This window comes from Sprattus sprattus, assembly GCF_963457725.1.
Source record: "Sprattus sprattus genome assembly, chromosome: 15".
In the NCBI taxonomy this organism is placed as follows: Eukaryota; Metazoa; Chordata; class Actinopteri; order Clupeiformes; family Clupeidae; genus Sprattus; species Sprattus sprattus.
This window is the reverse complement of record NC_137913.1, coordinates 31,654,981-31,682,169: the sequence shown is the minus strand read 5'-3', so window position 1 is coordinate 31,682,169 and position 27,189 is coordinate 31,654,981. Positions and strand designations below refer to the sequence as shown.

At 42.5% G+C, this 27,189-nt stretch overlaps 2 protein-coding genes across 2 annotated transcripts in view; one reads left to right on the top strand and one right to left on the bottom strand.

Moving 5' to 3' along the window:
- pi4kab (phosphatidylinositol 4-kinase, catalytic, alpha b) overlaps positions 1-27,189 on the bottom strand; it is a gene marked incomplete at its 3' end in the record, with an annotated part of 108,199 nt that overhangs the window by 46,441 nt on the left and 34,569 nt on the right. The window contains exons 18-21 of the mRNA XM_080851963.1: positions 25,086-25,136; positions 6,141-6,249; positions 5,700-5,836; positions 4,042-4,175 (exon numbers count right to left, since the gene is read on the bottom strand). Of these exons, the coding sequence (XP_080708089.1) occupies positions 4,042-4,175; positions 5,700-5,836; positions 6,141-6,249; positions 25,086-25,136 (431 nt within the window). The remainder of the gene's footprint in view (positions 1-4,041; positions 4,176-5,699; positions 5,837-6,140; positions 6,250-25,085; positions 25,137-27,189) is intronic.
- serpind1 (serpin peptidase inhibitor, clade D (heparin cofactor), member 1) lies at positions 7,390-17,612 on the top strand (the record flags this gene model as incomplete). The annotated part of the gene is made up of 4 exons (XM_080851874.1): positions 7,390-8,296; positions 9,720-9,993; positions 15,308-15,449; positions 17,421-17,612. 4 exons carry the CDS (start codon positions 7,390-7,392, stop codon positions 17,610-17,612), a joined length of 1,515 nt encoding a protein of 504 aa, XP_080708000.1.

The following is a 27,189-nucleotide window of genomic DNA, read 5'->3' as shown; positions in this document are numbered from 1 at the left end:
TGCTATATGAAAAAACTACTAGCTATCGACAGCAATATGTCATAGACAGAGCTGTGCATATGTTAGAACCGCCGGTTTCAAATGTAAGAAATTCACTTATCAATGTAGGCTACTAATGATGTTTTGTTATATAAAGTAGGAAGCGTGTTAAGCGCACACTGTTGGATGCAACAAACTTCCATTGCCACTTAAACCATGGGTAATACATTTATGGTAATATAGTTTTTCACCCCCTTTCCCTACTTTCGCCACCAGGTGCAATTTTAGGACATGCTGCCGAACGTGAAATACCTCCATTTAAAGAGGTACATCAAATTGCACGCCAGCTTCACTTATTTGGAATTCATAAGTGAAGGTAAGACATCCTAAGAGGCTTAACAAGATATGTTGCCCATGTATCAGCTCCTCATATCACAAGACTGGATGTAGCTCATATGTTAAAAAAACTAGGCTATACCTGTAACACAGTTTATTGTAGACTATTGTGTCTCATATAAAAATAAATAAATAAAAACTTCTATTATTGATCAATCTTGGTAAGATCTGTATCACTGTTGCGGCTGACTTGTTTAATTTAGTCTACCATTAACACAAAGAAGTGCAGAGTTACTAATCCAAGATGCAGTACCATAATATTGCCCCAAATAAATGTAGGCCTAAAATAATAATTAAAAAAGATAAAAGCAAAGTTATAGCTTCAGCTTCAGTTATAGCTTCAGGGTGCTGTTGGGAGCTATAAGAAGGACAGCATTTGGTGTAACGTAGACTAAATGTAACACTTGTGTATGATTAACAGGTCAATCAAGACTTCCTGCTGCTGTTTTGTGTTGAAACAGCTCATTCAAGCCAAAATTCATCAAAGAGGCCAACCAGCTGACTCCGTCAACTGACCTGTGTCATTTGCTAAAAGCTGCAGAGAAGCTCGCAGAGAATGATGACAATGGTATGCTTCGCTGCATGTTTTTTTGACAATACTAATCTTTATTTTAACTTTTTCATTTTATAAATTGTCTGATACATTCCACCCCAAACAGATTGTGATAGTGACATGGCTTCTGTACTGCTACTGCTTCATCTTTTGCCACCTTCAGCTGGACGGAAGAGGAGGACCAAAATAAGTCCAAGGGATGCAGAAGACAAAACGGTGCACTTTCACAAGGTAAATCCTGTAAGTTCCCTCACTTTTTAATGTCCTACAAGACACTTTTTTAGCTCTGAACTTTCATTTTTTTCCTCTCCATGTGGAGTATGTTTTTGACAAGACTAAGTACAGGCCTATTGTTCAGGAGTCCAGTAAGGAACATGATTTAAAACTAAAGGGGTCATTTATACTTGGCTTACTTAACAGTGTATGTTTTTTTTTTTGTATCTTATTTGTTTTTAGTCATGCAGCTGCATCGATGAACACCTGCAAGAAAGATCTGGCGAACCATACATCCTTGCTGTTGGCCAAACCCAAAGCAGAATTGACACCTTCTACATCGCAGTGGACAAACAACTCATCCCCTGCCAAGCCACAAGCTCACTGGGTGCTTCTGATTAACTTTTCAAATCCCACTACGTTATTTGTAGTAAAAGCAATAGCAAGGTCTTGTTCTGATTTCCTTCTGGCACAATGTCACCAAAAATTAAAGGAATGTTTCTTATTAGACAAAGAGTCTGAATGGAGTTGAGGCCTATACTATTGCCAGTACTGTCCAAGTTCACCCTTGTTGGACGATTTTTGCGCTCTGAGTAGCCATAATCAAAAGCATAGATCCATGTTTTGGTCAATAGTGTCACCTTATAGTTAACAAGCTTTTTGTTGAAAAGTTCAGTGAGCATTTCCATGCCTATCAAGTCTTTGAAACCGATGAAAACGATGTTATTAGAGCAGATTCTATTGAAATTTACAAGCCCTTTGACTTACAAAGTTCTTATGGCAATAACAATGGACTTTACATTATGCCATTATTTTATTTGTTAAAGTACAATGTTTTGATGGTGCTTGGAATGTATTAAAATTATAATGTGAATGTAATGTCATCATCTTTCTGTATTTTTTTTTCACTGATAGTAACACAATTGCACTTCAATGTGGTAAAGGTATAAGACAGTAAATACAGATTAGAATTTAAAAACTCATAGAGCACTCTAAAGTGTCATACAATAACATTGTAAATGTTATAAAGTAACACTAAGTGAAAAAGAGAACACAATTGAGTGTGAAAATAAACACTTAAAAGTGTTATAAATAACACTGTGGATGTTATGAATTAACACTCCCAGTGAAAATAGTTAACCTTATCCAGTGTAATAGTGAACACTTAAAAGTGTACTCAACAACACCACAAGTGTTATGAAATAACACTCCCAGTGAAAAGAGTTAACACAGTACAGTGTAGAAATGAACACTTAGCGTGTTAGATTTTTAACACCACAATGTAGTTAAAATATTAACACTTTGCAAAGTGTTGATTTAACTCTGAATCAGTGAGGATTATATAAACACTGGAAAAGTGTTGAATTTAACACTATGGGAGTTGAATTAACACTGGCGATTTTGCTGTGTATGTGGTTGTGTGTGTGTGTGTGTGTGTGTGTGTGAGAGTGTACACATGTATGAGTGAACATGTGTGTGTGTGTGTGTGTGTGTGTGTGTGTGTGTGTTTGTGAGTGTACACATGTATGAGAGAACATGTTTGTGTGTGTGGTTGTGTGTACACATGTATGAGTGAACACGTTTGTGTGTGTGTTTGTGTGTGTTTGTATGTGGTTGTGTGTGTGTGTGTCTTTGTGTGTGTGTGTGTGAGTGTACACATGTGTGTGTGTCTGTGTGTGTGTGTGTGTGTGTGTGTGTGTGAGTGTACACATGTATGAGTGAACATGTGTGTGTGTGTGTGTGCGTGTGTGTGTTTGTCTGTGTGTGTGTTTGTGAGTGTACACATGTATGAGTGAACATGTGTGTGTGTGTGTGTGTGTGTGTGTGTGTGTGTGTGTGTGTGTGTGTGTGGTTGTGTGTGTGTGTGTGAGTGTGTGTGGTTGTGAGTCTACAGAGAGCTGCTAGAGAGAATAGAGAGAGAAGAGAGAGAGAGGGTAGAGAGAATAGAGAGAGAAGGAAGAGAGAAGAGAGAGAGAAGAGAGAGAGAAGAGAGAGAGAGGGTAGAGAGAATAGAGAGAGAAGGAAGAGAGAAGAGAGAGAGCAGGTAGAAAGAATAGAGAGAGAAGAGAGAGACAAGAGAGAGACAAGAGATCCCAGACCTCATGTACTCCAGCCGGTAGACAGAGAGCAGGTAGAGAGAAGAGAGAGAGAATAGAGAGAGAGGGTAGAGAGAGTAGAGAGAGAATAGAGAGAGAAGAGAGAGAAGAGAGCCCAGACCTCATGTACTCCAGCTGGTAGACAGAAAGCAGGAAGAGAGAATAGAGAGAGAGTAGAGAGAGAAAAGAGAGAGAGAAGGTAGAGAGAATAGAGAGATAAGAGAGAGAGTAGAGAGAGAAGAGAGCCCAGACCTCATGTACTCCAGGCGGTAGACAGAAAGCAGGTAGAGAGAATAGAGAGAGAAGAGAGAGAGAAGAGAGAGAGTAGAGAGAGAATAGAGAGAGAAGAGAGAGAAAATAGAGAGAGAGAAGAGAGAGAGAAGAGAGAGAGTAGAGAGAGTAGAGAGAGAAGAGAGCCCAAACCTCATGTACTCCAGCCGGTAGACAGAGAGCAGGTAGAGAGAAGAGAGAGAGAATAGAGAGAGAGGGTAGAGAGAATAGAGAGAGAAGAGAGAGAGAAGAGAGAGAGTAGAGAGAGTAGAGAGAGAAGAGAGCCCAAACCTCATGTACTCCAGCCGGTAGACAGAGAGCAGGTAGAGAGAAGAGAGAGAGAATAGAGAGAGAGGGTAGAGAGAATAGAGAGAGAAGAGAGAGAGAAGAGAGAGAGTAGAGAGAGTAGAGAGAGAAGAGAGCCCAAACCTCATGTACTCCAGCCGGTAGACAGAGAGCAGGTAGAGAGAATAGAGAGAGAAGAGAGAGAGAAGAGAGAGAGTAGAGAGAGTAGAGAGAGAAGAGAGCCCAAACCTCATGTACTCCAGGCGGTAGACAGAGAGCAGGTAGGTGCACATGGCGAAGTCCAGCTTGTTGATGAGGGCAGCAGCTTCGGGGGCGGGGTCTAACAGGTTTATGATGGTGCTGCGCAGGTCACTTAGCTCCGCCTACACAGACAGCACCAATCAACCATCTCATTCAAACGGGGTGACCAACATCTTTTCATTCTTCCATTTTGAAATTCCTCTTGGCCTTTGCTCAATGTTAAGATTTAAATGGAGTAAAATTCTAATTTTAAAACCATACCATCTTTTTTTAACATGATCAGTAAAGTAATTCAACATATGGGAGTAGACAAGTGCTTACACATGGGGGGGCGTGGGGAGACAGAAGCAACAGAAGTCAGAGAGAGATGGGAGGTGGAGACAACAGAAGACAGAGAGAGATGGGAGAGAGAGACAGAAGCAACAGAAGACAGAGAGAGATGGGAGGGGGAGACAGAAGCAACAGAAGACAGAGAGAGATGGGAGGGGGAGACAGAAGCAACAGAAGACAGAGAGAAAGAGATGGGAGGGGAAGACAGAAGTAACAGAAGACAGAGAGAGATGGGAGGGGAGACAGAAGCAACAGAAGACAGAGAGCGATGGGAGGGGGAGACAGAAGCAACATAAGACAGAGAGAGATGGGAGGGGAGACAGAAGCAACAGAATACAGAGAGAGAGATGGGAGAGAGAGAAAGAAGTAATGGAAGACAGAGAGAGAGATGGGAGGGGGAGACAGAAGCAACAGAAGACAGAGAGAGATGGGAGGGTGAGACAGAAGCAACAGAAGACAGAGAGAGATGGGAGAGGGAGACAGAAGCAACAGAAGACAGAGAGAGAGATAGGAGGGGGAGACAGAAGCAACAGAAGACAGAGAGAGAGATGGGAGGGGGAGACAGAAGCATCAGAAGACAGAGAGAGATGGGAGGGTGAGACAGAAGCAACTGAAGACAGAGAGAGATGGGAGAGGGAGACAGAGAGAGTGAGAAGGGGCTTCAGACAGAGAGAGAGATGGGAGGGGGAGACAGAGAGAGTGAGAAGGGGCTTCAGACAGAGAGAGAGATGGGAGGGGGAGACAGAGAGAGTGAGAAGGGGCTTCAGACAGAGAGAGAGATGGGAGGGGGAGACAGAGAGAGTGAGAAGGGGCTTCAGACAGAGAGAGAGATGGGAGGGGGAGACAGAGAGAGTGAGAAGGGGCTTCAGACAGAGAGAGAGATGGGAGGGGGAGACAGAGAGAGTGAGAAGGGGCTTCAGACAGAGAGAGAGATGGGAGGGGGAGACAGAGAGAGTGAGAAGGGGCTTCAGACAGAGAGAGAGATGGGAGGGGGAGACAGAGAGAGAGTGAGAAGGGGCTTCAGACAGAGAGAGAGATGGGAGGGGGAGACAGAGAGAGAGAGAAGGGGCTTCAGACAGAGAGAGAGATGGGAGGGGGAGACAGAGAGAGAGTGAGAAGGGGCTTCAGACAGAGAGAGAGATGGGAGGGGGAGACAGAGAGAGAGAGAAGGGGCTTCAGACAGAGAGAGAGATGGGAGGGGGAGACAGAGAGAGAGTGAGAAGGGGCTTCAGACAGAGAGAGAGATGGGAGGGGGAGACAGAGAGAGAGAGAAGGGGCTTCAGACAGAGTGATAAAGAGAAGAGGAGGTGTGTTACTGGAGTGACGGTGTCGTTCTTGAGCGCGGAGTTGTACTGCAGCTCAGAGCGCAGAGGCTCTCCACTGGGGAACGTCAGCAGTGGAGACTTGGTGGCGATCTCACACACACCCTCATACCACTCCTCAGGCCAAAGACCTGACACACACACACACACACACACACACACACACACACACACACACACACACACACACACAAAGATATACACACACACACACACACAAACACAGTTAGACACACATGCATAATCAGACATCAACAAACATGCACACACAGACACAAACAGAGAGAGAGAGAGAGAGAGACATGTACAATCACACACACAAACATTCACAGACACATTATCAGCGATAAGCTTTCCATCCTAGTTCCTATTCATTTGACATCAAATAAACAGACATTCCATGCAAAGCTTGTTAACAATTTGTGTGACACTTACCGGAACCTTCCACAGCAAAGCCCATGACCACGGAGTAGAGCCAGAAGTCCCTGAAGAGTTTCTGGAGACGGGGTTTAGCTTCTTTAATCGGAGGCAAGCGCCGGGTCAGCTGCAGACAAGCATAGCATAAGCTCATCAAAGAGAACTCGACTTCCCATGATGCACTGCCAATCCAGTTCAATTTAGCTGATCCAAACAAATTCAATCAAGAAGATATCATTTCATATCTATTTAATTAACATCACATAGCAGATCACTACCAAAGGACATAAATGTAGGTGTTTTACAGTTTTACTGTTGATAAAAGTCAATTTCAGTAAAGTGCAAGAATAAACAGAATATTGTGGACAATTTCTAAAATGCTTTTTACAGAGTAGGTATGTAAATTCATCTGTTTGACCATAAAACAGCCTTGTCATTATGTGCACGTTTTACTGGGGGAGCAGAACAGATGGAAGAGTTAACAGCTTCTCCAGGACCAGGCTGTTTGATTTGTGCTGTGTTTGATCAACAGGAGACAACAGCAAAGTCCAGACGGTCACACACACTCACACACAGCAAACAGCCCACATTCACACAGACACAACCAGAACAAACTCAGGTAAGAGAAGGCTCAGAATATTCATTATCTTTCACAAATAACCCCAAAAAAAACTCTTCATACTTTTGTATACTGAATACATGTTTGGTTCACACGATTGTATGAGCTGATATTCATATCTGAGTAAAGTTGAAATGGTTTCTATTTAAAGACCTTTCGGAGAATAATTTAAAAGTGTTCAAACTTTAAAAAAAACTTCAAATCAACTTAGAATTGGGGGTACAATAACCGTACAATAAGGCGCTGATTATGGTATCCAGTGGAGGAATGCACAATAGGGTAACAGTATAACATATTATGTTATAGTATAACATAGTAAGGTACATTATAAAATGTTATAGTATAACATAACAATACAATAACAGAATTTAGTATACCACTGACTAGTATACCACTGACATAAACAAATTGTACTCCTCTGATACGTGGTGTATTAATCTTGTTCATGGTCACTGTGTAATTAACCATGTGACCTGGGGAAGCCTATCAGACAGATGCCTCCAAAACTGAATGGACTTGACATTAAACTGACTGTGTTTCTGTGGTGGAAAAACTATTTCATCATGATCATGTCAGTATCATGGACATTCCCTAGACATCTTTGATGAGTGGACTAGACATGACTAATCAATCCCTGTCCTTGCCAGGATGTGGTTCCTCTGTGTAGCGGTGAGCTCAAGTCTGCTGCTGCTGGTCAGGCCGGCTGTGGCCGGGATCAAACCGCTCGGCTCGCACTTCTCCGAGGTGGTGACCGCGGCACCAGTGAACCCCCGCGGAGCTTTTCCCAGCGGCACCCTGGACGTGGATGCCCTCCCACCGGACTTCCACAACGAGAACACAGTGACCAACGACCTGGAATATGAGGACTACATTGACTTTGACAAGATCCTGGCCATGGGGGAGGACGACTACAACGAGGGCGACGAGATCGATGACCTCCCGACCTCAGCACCCGACCTGGACCTGGAGCAGCCGTCCGACCCCAAGGTGCGGCGTGCCCGCCTGCTGCGGCTCTTCCACGGCCGCACGCGGCTGCAGCGCGTCAACGTTGTCAACGCGCAGTTCGGCTTCCGCCTCTACCGCAGCCTGCGTAACCACGTCAACCAGACCGACAACATCCTGTTTGCGCCCGCTGGCATCTCCATCGCCATGGGGATGATGGCGCTGGGCGTGGGCCAGCGCACACAGGAGCAGCTCTACGAAGCGCTGGGCTTCAGCGAGTTCGTCAACGCCAGTGTGCACTACAGCAACGCCACCGTGCACAAGCTCTTCCGCAAGCTCACGCACCGGCTCTTCCGCCGCAACTTTGGCTACACGCTCCGCTCCGTCAACGACCTTTACCTGCGCCAGGCTGTGAGTGTCAATGAAGCATTCCGCGCCAACGTCAAGGCTTACTACTTCGCCGAGCCACAGTCGGTGGACTTCGCTGACCCTGCGTTCCTGAAGAAGGCCAACAACCGCATCCAGAAAATAACCAAGGGCCTGATCAAGGAGCCCCTGAAGAGCGTCGACCCGAACATGGTGCTGATGCTCCTAAACTACCTTTACTTCAAAGGTGAGCCAGACTTTGGAAAAGTCCATAAAGACACACACACACAAACAATACACACACACAATACACTCAACCAGTGCAGAGGAAGACTCAAATACAGAAAAAAATGACACAAAGTCAGGTTATGCACCAAAAATAAAAGTAAGTTTTGGTAAAACTGCCAACATTAAAATGTATGCCATATTACACATAATGGTTAAAATGGTGGAAGTTGTGCTTAAAGGTTTACATGCTTAAGGTTTCTGTTGGTGTAATGATAATAAGCAGTTTACTTAGGGCTTTTGAATCATATTTAGTGTGCTGAAGGGTTTAATTACTCTTCTGAGAGTACACTAATGTGGTCCTCAGTCCCAAAGGAGATTCAAACCAATTCTGCTCATCAAGATCATTTAGCTAAATTCATTATTTTAATGATAGGATAGGACTTTAAGCAACCACTTGATGTTTTTTCAAATCCTTATGTAGCTTTAAGGGAGTCTGGTGCAATGAGAACACCACAATGTGGCTTCCAAAATGCCAAGCTCATCCAACAGCCTAATGCTGTCTGACCTTTGACCTCTTCAAGCAACACCGATGTGGAAATGGTCTTATGGCACTTGATCTGTTTTTTTGTTGCTGCTTTTCCTCCAATTTCTGAATGGCTTCAGATAAACGTGACTACCTAATGACAGTCAACTTTGGAGTGGTGCTTCTATTTTGCTCAACATTCCCCCTTTGGGCTTAGAGTGAAGTGCTATTGACACAGACTGGTATCAGAGAAAACTAAACTCAATGAGGAATTTCAGTTATTGACCTGACCTCATACCAACACGTAGCCAGTATGCCAATCTACAGAACCACATGTTTATTGACTTTGAGGTGGAAACTCCACCTTCAGAGAAAAATGGATGGGGCTCAAGCTTTATTTGGATGGTCCACTATAAACTATAGTCAAACTTTATTTGGATGGTCCCCTATAAACTATAGTAAAACTTTATTTGGATGGCTCACTATAGACTATAAACAGATTATAAACTAACTGTTGAAACTCTGTTAACTACAGTTGATGGTTAAGGTTGGATTAGGGGTTCGATTTGGTTAAGGTGATGTTCAGTGAACAGCTAGAAAGACCGAACTTGGATTTCAACAAACCATCTGTAAAGTCTCTGTAGGCGGACTATCCAAACAAAGTGTCACCACGGAGGATTGCATAAAGATAAATCAATGGAGGGGGTGGAGTGTATGTGGGGGGGCAGGTTAGCAAAGACAATGATCAGGAGAAAAACACGCAAACACATTTCCTGTCTTTGGGAAAGCCCAAATCCCACAATTCCACTCCCTGTCTGGTCTGGCCTTCTGCCCCCTAACCCTCCTTATGTCTATATCTTCCTCCTCCACCCCCACCCTTCTTTCTTCTACCCCCCCACCCCCTCCCTCCCTCCCTCAGGCACGTGGGAGTTGAAGTTCCCTAAGGAGCAAACCCACTACCGTAACTTCCGCGTGACCGAGAAGCAGCAGGTGCGAGTGGCCATGATGCAGAACAAGGGCAGCTACCAGGCGGCAAGCGACAACGAGATGCAGTGTGACGTGCTGCTGCTGCCCTACGCAGGCAACATCAGCATGCTGGTGGTCATCCCCCAGAAGCTCTCAGGCATGAGGAACCTGGAGCAGGAGGTCTCCCCCACACTGGTCAACAAGTGGCTCAGCAACATGACCAACAGGTGAGAATTAGAGGTCTGCGCGGGACACATTTTTCAGTCCCGCTCCCGCCCGCTCCAAGATTATGTCCCGCTCCCGCCCGCTCCCGCAAGAAAAAATATGTTTTAGTCTCGCTCCCGCCCGCAGCTGTAATAATATATCCCGCTCCCGCCCGCGAGAATCCCGCGCAAGACAGTCCATGCAAGATGGATATTCATTTCCGCTCTCTATTTCACAAAGTGCTTGTCACATGGCCCATTGGAAGTAAATGCACACTAGGCTACTCCTTACCATTTTAAACCAAATGTAATGGCAAGACCATTTAAACAAAGGCAATAGCCTTGGTTACAAAACAAAAAAAATGTCCATATTAATAAAATAATAGTAGCCGTTTGCTGGAGAAAACTTGAAGACTACCTCACTTCATTACCATAATTAACTAACCAAACAAAATGATGGCGACTTGATGAAGTTTTTCCATATTCAAGCATCAGTTAGTGCTGCTGTAATCATAGAATCCCAGCATAACATTAATCATGTACACATACTTTATTACCTCCAGCAAGGAGAAGAGTTATGCGATCGGGTCCGCTAATGTATTTATTTATTTGTCCGTCTGTTTGTCTGTCTGTGGACAAGATTTCTCAGAAACTACTGGGCGGATCTTTCTGAAATTTTCACAAGAGGCGGATCTTTCTCCTGGGACATCCCCAATACAATTTCAGATTTCAGGATGATCCGGATCTGGAGCAATCCAAGATTTCGCCAATGATTAACATTGTAGTATGGGTGAGGATTTTGGTTCGTGGAAAATACCAATGAGGTTATTTGTCAAAACAAGGAATGATGTTTAGACTAATACACGATCTTTCTCTCAATGTCCCAATACGATATTTATCCTAACATTGCTTCGCGTGACTAACTAAACGTATGTGATACGTTGTCACTGTAATCGAAAACTGTGCATTGGGATCGAGCAAGTGCTTGATACAAGATTTACACTGAGTTTTGGGTGTATACAACGTCACTTTGTGAATACAACGTCGTTGAAACGCAGTACTGCAATAAATTAACGGACCCTTGCTGGAGGTCAGAAATCTCGGATTGCTCTTGTTCATTCATAGTTTTATTTTTGCGCGCATATTCAATTTGCGGGAGTGATGCATTTTTCTTTTTATCCCGCATCCCGCGGGAGCTCTCCCTTGTCCCGCCTGTTCCCGCACAGAGGTTTTCAAACTTGTCCCGCGTCGCACAGATTTGCATCGCAGCCCGCGGGAGTGCAGACCTCTAGTGAGAATGACAACAGAACCAACAGGTGAGAATGACAACAGAACCAACAGGTGAGAATGACAACAGAACCAACAGGTGAGAATGACAACAGGACCAACAGGTGAGAATGACAACAGGACCAACAGTTGAGAATGACAACATGACCAACAGGTGACCTATGCACCTGAGATAACAGGTGAGAAGACCACCTGAACCAACTGACAGAGACAGGGGGCAAAACCACCAATTGTGAATACCACAAGAACCCAGCAGGTGTGTTTGTTAAATCAACAGGTTAGCAAAACACATGACTCTTGTGCACTGTGTCAGAAGCTGTGGTAAACCTAAATACAGCACTAATTGTCTTTAGCTTTAGTTTCACATTCATCACATTCCTGTCCTTCCACATCACAAAGAAAACAGTATCAAAATAATACATCCAAATACTTTTTTTCCTCTTTCTTCAACACATCTCTCGTTTTGGCCCCCATCTCATGTGGGGGTCACCCACCTTTACAATGTCGAGTATGGAATCAGACTGCATCTTAATACGGATCACAATCACGTAGCCTGCTTTTCACCTCGGGGGAGAACAAGAAAAAACTCTTTTCACATCCTACATCCGTCCATCATAAAATGAAGTCTGTTTGTGAGAAGATCTGATCTCTGAGGGACCAAAACACACAGTAGACACTTAGCTGCCTGACATAAACATGTGCAAGACAGCTCCTGCTGTTTGCAGGCCGCTCTAGAACTGTAATAGTGTTCTATAGTCTGTTTGCAGACTCCTGTAGTACACTAATACAGTTCTAGAACAGGCTATAGAACACTATTACAGTTCTAGAACAGGCTATAGAACACTATTACAGTCTGCAAACAGACTATAGAACACTATTACAGTTCTAGAACAGGCTATAGAACACTATAACAGTGTGCAAACAGTCTATAGAACACTTCATATAGTGTATAGTGTAGAACAGTTCATATAGTGTTCTATAGACTGTTTGCACACTGTTATAGTGTTCTATAGCCTGTTCTAGAACTGTAATAGTGTTCTATAGTCTGTTTGCAGACTGTAATAGTGTTCTATAGCCTGTTCTAGAACTGTAATAGTGTTCTATAGCCTGTTCTAGAACTGTAATAGTGTTCTATAGCCTGTTCTAGAACTGTATTAGTGTTCTATAGCCTGTTTGCAGACTGTAATAGTGTTCTATAGCCTGTTCTAGAACTGTAATAGTGTTCTATAACCTGTTTGCAGACTGTAATAGTGTTCTATAGACTGTTTGCAGACTGTAATAGTGTTCTATAGCCTGTTCTAGAACTGTAATAGTGTTCTAAAGCCTGTTTGAGGACAGTTCTAGTACTGTAATAGTGTTCTATAGCCTGAGCAGGGACGTGCAGTCATAAAATATTAAAAAAAAATAATAATAATAATAATATACAGTACTGTGCAAAAGTTTTAGGCAGGTGTGAAAAAATGCTATGAACTAAGAATGCTTTAAAAAATGTAAACAATAAATGTTTATTTTTTATCCATTTACATGGTAAGACTGAGCGCAGCAACAAGACACAACGTAGTTATACTGCATCAGCAGGGTCTCTCCCAGACAAAGATTTCAAAGCAGACAGGGGTTTCAAAATGTGCAGTTCAAGCTCTTTTGAAGAAGACGTTGAGGATCGTAGACGCAGTGGTCAGCCAAGGAAACTTAATGCAGCTGATGAAAAACACATCAAGCTTATTTACCTTCGAAATCGGAAGATTTCAAGCAGTGGCATCAGCTCAGAACTGGCAGAAACCAGTGATACCCAGGTACAGACATTTACTGTCCGGGGAAGTCTGCCCAGAAGTGGTCTTCATGGAAGAGTTGCAGCCAAAAAGCTCTACCCCGACAAGGAAACAAGGCCAAGTGACTGAACTAAGCACGAAAACATAGAAACTGGGGTGCAGAAACATGGCAGAAGGTGTTCTGGACTGATGAGTCAAAATTAGAAATATTTGGCTGTAGAAGAAGGCAGTTTGTTCGCCGAAGGGCTGGAGAGAGGTACAATAATGAGAGTCTGCAGGCAACAGTGAAGCATGGTAGAGGCTCCTTTCCAGTTTGGGGCTGCAGTTCTGCAAGTGGAGTTGGAGATTTGGTCAGGATGAATGGTGTCCTCAATGCTGAGAAATACAGGCAGATACTAATCCATCATGCAATACCATCAGGGAGGCGTATGATTAGCACCAAATGTATTCTGCAGCAGGAACATAACCCCAAACATACAACCAATGTCATTAACAACTATCTTCAGCTTAAAGAAGAACAGAAAGTCCTGCAAGTGATGGTATGACCCCCACAGAGCCCTGATCTCTACATCATCGAGTCTGTCTGGGTTTACATGAAGAGACAGAAGAATTTTAGGAAGCCTACATCCACAGAGGATCTGTGGTTAGTTCTCCAAGATGGTTGGAACAATTTACCAGCCGAGTACCTTCAAAAACTGTGCGCAAGTGTATCTGGAAGAATTGATGCTATTTTGAAGGCAAAGGGTGGTCACACCAAATATTGATTTAATTTAGAATTGTCTTCTGTTCCTTCACTGCATTTGGTTAATTTATGAAGAATTGATGAAAATAAACTGTTAACACTGCCATTTTTGAAAGCATTCTTAGTTTACAGCATTTTTTCACACCTGCCTAAAACTTTTGCACAGTACTGTATATTTATGTATTATAAAATAAATATTCATATTTCTCTAGTTATCTGTGTTAGGAGTGTCATTTCTGCATGATTCCGATCATTTCAAACATTTGTATTATCAAAATCGCTGAATTTGTGCATTTCCGGTTCCCAGTGACAGTGATCAGCCAATGAACATGCACGTGCCGTCAAGGGAGGCAGATGCATTGCTGTCTATGGGCAGCTGAGCCAGTGCCGCACTAAAGATTGCGCAATCACTCCAAACTGGGTTTAACTCATGCGTGCGCAAGCGTAGAACCTTTGAGTTGAGATCAAAACGCATTGAAAAATATTGTTTAGTGAGGCAGACAGTACCACTGCTTCAAGAAGGGAGGCGAGCGAGAGCGCAATTGTCGAGTATATTTTGGTTCTAAAAGTCGGTCTTCTTCTACACTTGCTTGTACTGCTAAGCTGAAGCAGTTCAAAACTGGACTTGCAGTCCAAACGTGAAATGATTAATAATGGGAGACCAATGGCGGAGCTAAAATGTTTGCTTCAAACGACGGGACAGAAGGTATTGACATTTGCAGTGGAGTGTTTCAAGTTTCCCAACGGGACATATTCATGAAAAGGACAACGGATTTCTACTGAACTGTACACAACAGAGTGGATTACTTTGGTTTCACCTCAAATTGACGGTTAAGAGCTCCAACGAAATGCACCAACTTTAAATTATACCGGTCAGTAGAACATTTTGGTATTGTGTGCTATGTCTGCGGTGTTTAACTGTTTGCTTGTTAATACGTTGTGTGAATAAATATGTAATTGTTTTTTTTCTAAACTGCAAAATCAAGTGTCCGAGTTGTGTAAAAGGTAATTTAAATTAGCATCCCACCCATATTTTCCCTAGACAAAATGAAATGAGCCATATCATTGGTGGGAGGGCTACATACGCTACCTTGTAACTATTAATATCTTATACCTTAATAACTATTGAGCCGCATAACTACAATAAAAAAAACGATCGTTTAAAACTAATAGTATTAGACAATAAAACATAACTTTTTTTCAGTTCTGGTGAGATGACAATTTTTAAACCATAAGCATATATACATGTATGATGTATACATTTCTATTTTTTTTAAACAACTAGCAATCGGAATGACGTAATCACTTCCGGTTTCTGTGCCGCACCAGCTGCGAACCTCACGGCACGTCACTGAGCCTGAGAGGAGTTGAGAAGAAACCACTCAAGACATGTTCATATGTTTTAGTTTTCCAGCGTGTCTTTCCACAGGAATTATGTTAGGCTCCACATCATGGTTCTATACAAATCTGCTTTGTGACACGGGTTCTTGCAGTGTTGAATAAATACAATGAGACTGAAGTGCCTGTCCCTTACTTTCAGAACACGAGAGGTGGTGTTCCCCCGCTTCAACCTGAAGCAGAACTATGACCTGATCGGCCACCTGAAGGAGATGGGACTGACTGATCTGTTTGACGAAGGGGATTTCAGCCCGATCACCTCAGAGAAGATTTCCATCAACTGGGTAAGGCTTGCAACACAACGACACAGGACTGACCACAGTGGCGGTTTTAGGCACGGGCGACCCGGGCAGCCGCCCGGGGCGGCACTTTTCCATGACACGTGAGGGGCGGCACGAGCACTTAAAAAAATAGTAATAATAATCTAGGCCGCGAAGCGCTTTTCTATACATCATATCACTGCGTGAGGATTTGGCAAATTGGCGCCCCCTGCAGCTGCAGGCGCACCTGCTCGCTAAGAAGGTGCAGCGCAATCCTGGGTGAAAGGGGGAAAGAGAGAGGGGGCGGCGGGCAGTTCAGCTCTGGGTCTCCCAATAAACATTATAATTACCCTATACTTTTTGTTTTTCTGAATTGTGTGAAATGGCTTATAAAAATAGGTAATACAGAACGATTATGTGGTCACCAAGGGTTAATTGGTGGAAGGAGACCACTAACTGCATCAATTTATCCAACTGGTGAAGGTAATAGTGAGCAGAGTATAGAGATAGATAGATAGTTAGATAGATACTTTATTCATCCCGAGGGAAATGTAATACATCTTTAACAGAGTAGTCTATTACATTATCGATAAAGCTATTGAAGGATGCTCGAGTGGACAAGGTAAAAATGTGTTTTATTTTATCAAGTGTAGCTTAACCAATATTCCTATTACTGTAAGGCAACCAGCTAATGTTGAGCACCAACTGAATTGTTTGCTAGCTAGCGTTAGCTAGCTGATTTGACCATAGGGTATGAACATGTTCATTCATCTGACACTAGGCTAAAGTGTTAGCGAAATCCCGCTAGCCACAACTAACATAATGTAACAGCATACAGAGTACTAGTATAATCTTAATAATTAGCAGGTCGATAGCTAGCTGGTTAGACCACAGATTTCCTTTTGACACCACTAGACTAGCAAGCGTTAGCGAAATCCCATTAGCCACTATTAGCAAACTCAACTAACTATAATGCATGTTGAGTGCTTGCACAACATAACTTGCAAAGAGCTGGTGTTAGCTAACATTAATGCACATGATGTGTGCATTGATTATCTAAAGTGTGTTATTTAAATGCTCTATTGAAAGAGTTGTGCAATTGAAAAGCATACAGAGTACTAGTATAATCTTAATAATTAACAGGTCGATAGCTAGCTGGTTAGACCATAGATTTCCTTTTGACACCACTAGACTAGCAAGCGTTGCACTAGCACAACATAACTTGCAGATAGCTGGTTAGCTAACCTTAATGTAAATTATGTGTGCAATAATTCTCTTAAGTGTGTTATTCAAATGTTCTATTGAAGGATTTGTGCAATTGATACATTTCATTTTTTCTTTGACTTATATTGTTATACTATAATTTTTTCGGGGGGGGGGGGGGGGGGGGGGCGCTCGGAGGGGATATCGCCCGGGGCGTAATTCCATGCAGAACCGCCACTGACTGACCACACAATAGACGAATCATACGTTCACGTGTCCCCAAAGGTGTCATTGTGCCAGGACCACCATAGCACAGTTATCACTTAATGATGGCTTCAGCGCAGCATCGGTGCTGGGGAACACAGCCCATGTAGACTGGCTTGGGCCTTGGACAGTGACAGTGTTGAACTATCAGAGTGTTCTGAAGTTTAGGGACTCATACCTGGAACTGTCTTTTGATCCAGGTCTTATGGTTCTCTTATCCTTTGGTCTCTACACTTTCTCTCTCACTCCTCCTGTCTCACCTGACCCCTTACCTCCCTTTCACTCTCTCACTCATCCCTTTCTCTCTTTGTCTCTGGGTTTCACCTGTGACATCTCTCTCCCTCTCTCTCATCCCTTTCTCTCTTTGTCTCTCCCTCTATCCCTCTGTTTCTGGGTTTCACCTGTGACATATATATCTCTCTCTCTCTCTCATCCCTTTCTTTCTTTGTCTCTCCCTCTATCTCTCGGTTTCACCTGTGACATCTCTCTCTCTCTCTCTCTCTCTCTCTCTCTCTCTCTCCCTCTCAGTTCCAGCACCAGGGGACGATCACAGTGAATGAGGAGGGCACGGAGGCTGCCTCTCTGACCCAGGTGGGCTTCATGCCCCTCTCCACACAGACACGCTTCATCGTGGACAGACCCTTCCTCTTCCTCATCTACGAGCACCGCACAGACTGTGTGGTCTTCATGGGACGTGTAGTCAACCCCACACAGAACTAACACACACACACATATATTTACACACTTAAACACACTCAGAGACACACACACACACGCACACACGCACACACACACACACACACACACACACACACACACACACAACCAATAACAAATACTACACAATAATTACACACGCAAACACAGTCATGGTACACATGATTTGTGACAGATGCATGAACACTGACGTCCACAAACACACACGTGTGCTCAAATGTAACTGTACTACTCTTCCTGACCCTATTACTCAAAAAGCCGTGTGAGTGTGTGTGTGTGTGTGTGTGTGTGAGTGTTTAATTGTGTGTGTGTTTGTCTTTAGTTAATGTTTTATCCACCTCTATTAGAGGACAGCACCTCAGATTTGAACAGGCATTAGCTACATGCCAGATCAGGCCGGTGTCTTTCGCTCCCTGGGATTTTATACTGGTTTGTCTCGTGCTAACCCTCTTTAGCATCCTTCTCTGTCTATGAAACCCAGGGTTTTAATATGCCTTCATAAAGCAAGAATGGAAACCAGCACGTTTTCTGGCACTTTAGCAACTACACAAGATCAATGTATATGGAGATAATGGCCTGTATCTGATGACTACAACTGCATGTAGGTTAAGTGATGAGGGTCATTTTTGATGTTTATAGAAAGTGTCTGTAGACATACAAGTGTTTGTGATGTGGATTCAGGCCATTAAAAGTGATTGGATGATGAATTGTATGGAGACTGCTTCAGTTTCAATTCAGCAGGTTTCCATGCATTATATAGAAAAGGCACTCTCACACTGACATGTCTCTAAATCGAATAAGCCTATTCTGGAGAAGACACGGAGGAATGTCAGGATAACAACTCACAGTCATGCAACAAAGACATGAATCATTTAAACATACATTTTTAATCTGTGCTTTATATTTGGATTAGACATGTTTTATTCAATCCAGTATAGACAAACAAGTCTCTAGAGATTCCATTTAAATGTATGTATGCATCAAAATGGTACTTTCTCTTTCTCTCTGTCTTTCTACATTTACCACTTTCCACTGTCCTTTTTCACCTTGTCTTCTTAGTTCTCTCTTCACTGGTTTCTCTGTTTTCCTTCTTTTCCTCTCCAGCTAGCAAACTGTCCCTAAGCGCGGGGAAGGCAGGTAACATCACAGCTTGTGTGTAGGAGGGCCCACCTACGACTGGTGCTGAATGCCAGCTACCACGAACGACAACAGAGGCGGTGCCAGTGATCATCATCACAAGAAACCACACAGGCATCAAACCCTGTAGTGCCACCATCCAGTCACCTGCTAAGCAATGTTCAGTGTCAATGCCAGTCAGAGACAACAAATATGCCCTCCTACTCACACTGTCTTGTTTTGCAAGCCGAGTCAATATTTGTTGGCGGAGTTAAACCCTGACCAACAGCAAACTGCTCATCTGCAATATAAGGACGTCACCTGCACATTTGTTGCGGCTGCTGCGAAAGCAATCAATGTTTTAAGTATGTTAATATTTTGGCTATAATTCAGCCATTTCGAAAAACAAAACAATTGCGGTGCAGTTTTGGGTACAACACACGAAAGCAAGTCAGATGTTTTTTTCACAGTTTATGGCAGGCAGATATTCAATCTTGTCAGACCTCAAGACCAGGCTCACAATAAGTCATGTTTATACTCGTGTGCCAAAGTGATTGGGACTGCTGCCGGCTGTCATCTTCTTTCACGGGACAATACTGTAAACTCTCTTTGACTTATCTCATGTTTACACGATATGAGCAGCCTGCCATAAAGCATGACATTTCAAAATGACTGATGATGATTTACGTGCACAGGAGTGTGCTAAGGTTGCTTGGGCAACTGCCCGTTTGCCCTCTTCGACTGAAGTTGCCCCTCCTAAGGAAATATTTTTTAATAATAATATTTGTGATTACATGGCGGGGGCAGTCTCGGTAAGTGACAGTTCAAAATGATATTTTTAAAATTTGCGATTACATGGAGGGGGCGTGGGATTCGCGGAAAGTCACAGTTTAAAACTAGAATGCGTTTCGTGAACGAACTGCGAGAGTGTGCTTGCTCTGTGACAGAGAGAACAAGTGCCTATGAATTAACATGTATTTACATCTACTCAATCAGTGTAGTGGGGCCTTCTTCCAATATATTTTAGCAAGCAACCAAGCTCAACCATTATATTTTGGCTCCACTGACGTTTAGACATATGAGGGTATCTCAGAGTTTCGTTATACTGACTTACTGAGCTAAGTGAATTGTTGAAATTGCTATCTTGGTAAAAGGAAACATCTCTGCAACAATATTGGAATGAATGCGGTTACATAGCCAGCTTTACTTAAAGTTTATTGTAAGATAGGCCTATATGTTAGACTTAATGCAGTTAGAGTTAGACTGTAGGTCTAGTATCAAACGTAAGCAACACTTTTACTGTATAGCTAGAGTGCACGTGTATCACATTGGTTTATAGTCTGTCAAATTAGTTCTAGTTATTGGTGTTCGTTGGCATAAAAAGTTAGTCTTCTCTTATAAGCCTATAGTACATCTGATTAGAGCTAGCAACCATGAAAAACCTCTTCTGAAACTAAGAAGGATAACTATGACTAAATGTGACTAAAACTAATATGCATTTTTGTCTTAAGACTGAATCTAAAATAGCTGCCAAAATTAATACATCTCAGTGTTCATTTTGGCAGCTATTTTAGATTCAGCAGCTATTTTAGATTCAGTGCATATTAGTTTTAGTCACATTTAGTCATAGTTATCCTTCTTAGTTTCAGTCTAGTTTTCGAAAACTGAGCACACTACAACAGCTACGCTGTGTCTAGGTACATCCTCAAACGTTTTTCAGTTAACCTAATGATTCAAGGTCTCTCATGAATCATTACTCCCAGGACACGGGTTAATGTTAACTCACGCTATCGGCCACAACAAGATAACCATTCTTTCAGTATAAGCAACTTTTGCATAGCCCCGCACAGCTAGGATAGCTCACGTTACCGTAGTAGGAATACAAGCCTTAGCTCATGATATCCACACAACTAAATTCATGAATTACTTCACAGGTTTACTTAACAGCTTGAATTAAGGAAAATGATCCCCCGTTACGGCTAGCTGAAACTGCCAGTGGATACTCCCGTTACGTAGTGTTAGTTAGCCTTTAGCCCCGTACTCAGATGTTACAGCTGCTTAACACAGCTAGGATAGCTCTGCTTAACACAGCTAACGTTACCGTATTGGGAATACAAGTCTTAGCTCACTATATCCACACAACTAAATTCATGAATTACTTCAAAGGTTTACTTCACAACTTGAATTAAGGAAAATGGCGTCTCCAACGTTAACGTAACGTTAATTTATATGTTAGCTGCTACGGCTAACTATCAGTTTCCATTAAAATTTCAGTCAGTACACTGAAAATGCTGCCATTCAACTCACCTTAACGAAGTGGAAATACGGTAGCTAGGTTAGAAACTGTAGTTACTCTTATTCTTTCTCAAAGTTGAATTGAGAGGGACAGAGAAATACGGTTCCTCTTATTCTTTTTCAAAGTTGAATTGAGAGGGACAGAGAAAATGCGGTTCCTTGGATTTGGTGGAGGTGTCAGTGAGAAGCACAGCTGCAAGCCAGTTTAATGACCCTATTATGATGTCATAATGGCAGAGACCTCTGCCATGCAAGTCTATGGAGAAAAAAGGGGATGAAAAAGAGGGATAAAAAAGGAGTGGCATGGGGTACCGCCACGAAAAGTCATAGCAGCTTGCACCGGATCGGGCCGGACGTTTTGGTGTTTGAATGGCGTCTCTAGCTCAATCGGGCGAGGAGGAGTTAGCTGCAAGAAAAACGTACGGAAAAAAGAAAACTTGACGATAACAATACTGTGCTTCCCTTCGGGCAAGCACACTAACTAGAATGCGTTTCGTGAACGAACTGCGAGAGTGTGCTTGCTCTGTTGCGGCCATGACCGAGAGAACAAGTGCCTTGGAATTGGGGCAGGTGTCAGCTCTCCAGCTCTCCCTGCTGGATGAGCATGCACAAATGAGTATGCACAAATGAGTATGCATGAGTGAGTATGCATGAGTGAGTAAACATGAGTGAGTATGCACGAGTGAGTATGCATGAGTGAGTATGCATGAGTGAGTATGCATGAGTGAGTAAACATGAGTGAGTAAACATGAGTGAGTATGCATGAGTAAGTATGCTTGAGTGAGTATGCATGAGTGAGTATGCACGAGTGAGTAAACATGAGTGAGTATGCATGAGTGAGTAGAGCCCTGGTATGGAAGGTGTCTCTTAATATTCCTAGTTATACAGTTGAATGGAGAGGGACAGAGAGAGAAGAGGAACCGTGCGCAGGTGTCAGTGAGAGTTGTCAGTGAATCACAGGTGCAAGCCAGTTTAATGAGCCTATTATGATGTCATAATGCCTCAAAGTTCTGCCATGCAAGTCTATGGAGAAAAAAGGTGATGGAAAAAGAGGAATAAAAAAGGAGTGGCAAGGAGTACCGCCACGAAAAGTCATAGCAGCTTGCACCGGATCTGGCCGGACGTTTTGGTGTTTGAACGGCGTCTCTATCTCAATCGGGCGAGGAGTAGTTAGCTGCAAGAAAAACTACTAGAACTAGAAAATGCATTTCCTGAAGGAAATACCAGTGCATGAAATGCAAAAGTTAGGAAAGGAAGAAGAAAAGAAAGAAGAGTGAAAGAAGGAAAGAAGAAAGGAAAGAAGAGTGGAAGAAGGAAAGAAGAAAGGATAGAAGAGTGAAGAAAGGAGAGAAGAGAGGATGAAGGAAAGAAGAGTGAAAGAAGGAAAGAAGAAAAGAAAGAAGAGTGAAGAAAGGAAAGAAGAGTGGAAGAAGAAAAGAAAGAAGAGTGAAGAAAGGAAAGAAGAGTGAAAGAAGGAAATAATAGTTAAAGAATGAAAGAAGAAAAGGAAAGAAGAGTGAAGGAAGGAAAGAAGAAAGGAGAGTGAAGAAAGGAAAGAAAAGTGAAAGAAGGAAAGAAGAGTGGAAGAAGGAAAGATGAGTGGAAGAAGGAAAGAAGAGTGAAAGAGAAAAAGAGAGTGAAAATATTGAAAAAAGGAGATACAAATGGAGTGAAGAAGAGAGATTGAGTGTGAGAGAAAGTAGACTGAGAGGGATAGAGAGAAAGATGGAGAGATGGAGAGAAAAAAAGTAGAGAATGGAAGGTGTCTTAATGTTCCTAGTTACAGTTAAATTGAGAGGGACAGAGGAGAGGTTCCTTTGATTTGGCCCAGCTGTCAGTGAAGCACAGGTGCAAGCCAGTTTAAAGACCCTATTATGATGTCATAATGGCCCAATGTAAGTCAATGGGAAAATTTAGATTCGTTTTTATTTAATATCTTAAAAAGTATAAAGTTTAGAAAAGTGAAAAATACATAGCATAAGTGTCGTTTACAAGACCTACGCGACAAAGTTTGAATGAAGTTTCTACGTTAAGCGGTTCGGGCTGAATTAATCGCAGAAAAAGGTAACAAGAATAAGAAGAAGAAGAAGAAGAAGAAGCCTAGGAATAACAATACAGGGCATTTCATGCACTGTAATAAAAAAAATAGTAAAAAACGAAGAACAATAGTGTGCTTCCCTTCCGGCAAGCACACTAATAAAGAAAACTTGACGATAACAATACTGTGCTTCCCTTCGGGCAAGCACACTAATTACAGTGCATGAAATGCCCTGTATTGTTATTCCTAGGCTTCTTCTTCTTCTTCTTCTTCTTCTTCTTCTTATTCTTGTTACCTTTTTCTGCGATTAATTCAGCCCGAACCGCTTAACGTAGAAACTTCATTCAAACTTTGCCGCGTAGGTCTTGTAAAGGACACTTATGCTATGTATTTTTCACTTTTCTAAACTTTATACTTTTTAAGATATTAAATAAAAACGAATCGAAATTTTCCCATTGACTTACATTGGGCCATTATGACATCATAATAGGGTCTTTAAACTGGCTTGCACCTGTGCTTCACTGACAGCTGCGCCAAATCAAAGGAACCTCTTCTCTGTCCCTCTCAATTTAACTGTAACTAGGAACATTAAGACACTTTCCATTCTCTACTTTTTTTCTCTCCATCTCTCCATCTTTCTCTCTATCCCTCTCAGTCTACTTTCTCTCACACTCAATCTCTCTTCTTCACTCCATTTTTATCTCCTTTTTTCAATATTTTCACTCTCTTTTTCTATTTCACTCTTCTTTCCTTCTTCCACTCATCTTTCCTTCTTCCACTCTTCTTTCCTTCTTTCACTTTTCTTTCCTTTCTTCACTCTCCTTTCTTCTTTCCTTCTTTCACTCTTCTTTCCTTTTCTTCTTTCCTTCTTCAACTATTATTTCCTTCTTTCACTCTTCTTTCCTTCCTTCACTCTTCTTTCTTTTCTTCTTCCACTCTTCTTTCCTTTCTTTACTCTTCTTTCTTTTCTTCTTTCCTTCTTTCACTCTTCTTTTCTTCATCCTCTCTTCTCTCCTTTCTTCACTCTTCTATCCTTTCTTCGTTCCTTATTCCACTCTTCTTTCCTTTCTTCTTTCCTTCTTCTTTCTTTTCTTCTTCCTTTCCTAACTTTTGCATTTCATGCACTGGTATTTCCTTCAGGAAATGCATTTTCTAGTTATATTTTGAAAATGTGAGATTACATGGAGGGGCCGTGGCAGCGGCGGTGATAAAAATATTGTGTGGCCCCTTTTTTCCAGGGCAGAGCAACTGCCCTTCAAAATTCCTGTGCACGTCCCTGTTTACTAAACTGTCTGCCCGGTAAAGAGTGTGGCTGTAATCACGGCATTCTCTGTGGATTCAAACAGGAATCTGAGGCATTTGGACGTCAGCACTAGTAAGGATGTTCCATGCTCTGTGTGTGTGTGTGTGTGTGTGTGTGTGTGTGTGTGTGTGTGTGTGTGTGTGTGTGTGTGTGTGTGTGTGTGTGTTAGGTCCACTTTATCCTCACTTACCCTGCCAGGGCATTATACCATGCAGGAGACAAATCCAACCACATTTTTAACAAACACAGATGTGGTTGAACGCACATGTGGTGCCAGCCAATCAGAACTGAGGATGCAGTGACTCTAGAGTGTGATTATACTTAGAACGTGTGGAGAGAGAGGTTACCAGATTCTAATCAAACCTCAGCACACTTCACACAATACTACACACACAGCACCAACACACTTAATACATACACACTTAATACCGGTGTACTGAACAGCAAGTAAAAGAGTGCATGGCCAACCATGGCATGGGATTGTTCTACTGACTGGTCGAAAGCAAAGTCTTTATAGCCCAGATGAAAGATCTGCATTAGCATTCCTGCTTTAAATATTGAATGGGACAAGGCTGTGGTCAGGGAGAGAGAGAGAGATTGTGAAGATTGTGTTAAGAAGAAAAGCAGTGGGATTCATACAGAGTGAGTGTGAGAGGAAGAGAGAGAGAGAAAAAGAGAGTGAGTGCATGTGTGTGTGTGTGTATGTGTGTGTGTGTTCTCTTACCACAGCAATGACAGGAATCAGGACACCGAGGTTCCCAGCGCTGCTTGAGGCCTGGGGGATGAATGTAAGTTGTAAATTGTCTACATTCTCAAACACAGGCCTGAGACACAACATAGACATAAACAAACACAGGACTGAGACACACATCAGAGACATAAACAAACACAGGCCTGAGACACAACATAGACATAAACAAACACAGGACTGAGACACACATCAGAGACATAAACAAACACAGGCCTGAGACACAACATAGACATAAACAAAACACAGGACTGAGACACACATCAGAGACATAAACAAACACAGGCCTGAGACACAACATAGACAGAAACAAACACAGGACTGAGACACACATCAGACAGAACCAAACACAGGACTGAGACACAAATCAGAGACAGAACCAAACACAGGACTGAGACACAACATAGAGACATAAACAAACACAGGACTGAAACACACATCAGACAGAGCCAAACACAGGACTGAGACACAGCATAGACATAAACAAACACAGGACTGAGACACAACATAGACATAAACAAACACAGGACTGAGACACAACATAGAGACAGAGCCAAACACAGGACTGAGACACAACAGAGAGACAGACACAAACACATGACTGAGACACAAATCAGTCAGAAACAAACACAGGACTGAGACACAACATAGAGACAGACACAAACACATGACTGAGACACACATCAGTCAGAAACAAACACAGGACTGAGACACAACTAAATCAGTCAGATAACATGGCTGAACCATATCAACTAAACAGGAAAGACAACAAACATAAACAATTTCTGATAAATAATAAAAAATGCCCTTATGGCATGGAAACTAAAATATGACTAGTTTGGATTCTTTACATTGTTTTCTAACAAAATAAATAATAAATAAACTATGACTTTCTCTCCTCTCTCTGTCTTTATCACACACACACACACACCTTCTCTCTCTCTCACATACACACACAAACACACACACTCTCTCTTTCACACACACACACACACACAAACACACACACACACACACACACACATCCTCTCTCTCTCTCTCACTCTCGCTCTCTCTCTCAAAGATAACCACATTTTGAATTCTTTATTGCCGGCTCAACACAGCAAGGCTCCCTATTACAGCTGAGAAGGAGCAGCATGTTCCCAGCTGTCTGGCCCTTTCTGAAGGTGGGCCTGCGTATCCCACTAATTGTTTGTTTGTAAACATACCAGGCTATGTCCATATAAAAGGTCAAAATCACAACCTATCAAGATTAGCACTTCTCTTCGACCTTTGACTGAGAACACAACGTCGGGGATGTTAGGGATGTTACCACACACATCATCAGAGCTATTTAACCATTCTGGCAATATGCATGAATGTTTGTATGTAGTCACATCTTTGGGTAGCACATCTCTCATTGTAATGCCAATTCAATCCGCAATATGGGCATGGCGTGCAGGACAGAGCCCTTTGTACATATAAAAGCCTTTGACCATACGGGCAACTGCTCTAGCTGTGGGTCAGAGTCAGAATGCAGTGTGGTTGGGGATGTTCAGGGTCCCATAACCCAAGGTTAAGGCCCAATCTCAATACTTCCCCTTACCCTTGAAGTTGCGCATTCATGTGAGAGCTAGTGGTGTCTCAATACCCAATTTGATCAAGATTAAGTGGTAAGATTAAGGGGTGTATGGCCCTCGTTTTTGAGATGATCGGAGAGCTACCTTGCTCCTCCAAGGGCTATCCCAGAGCACACCGCGAAACCAGCTCGGGAATTTTCAAAAAAACATGGCTGCTTGAAGCGAGGAATATTTTACATGAATAAAGCTATCTACACAACTTTTTATATGTTTATAATGACTCGGTTTGATCTGAAATGTGCTACTCGAATGATGCATAGTATTGTAGGTCTTAACTGAAGCTTTCAAACGGTAGTTTTAGGATACAATTAGCGCGTATACCACCACTCCATTGGCTTATATGGTAGCTTGCCAGTTATCATGCTACATACACTACATGTGAGTATTTTTGGCTTATAATTAATTTAAAAATGACGACAGTCTTGTTTCGTGCTCTACACAGTTGTATACATATATATTTG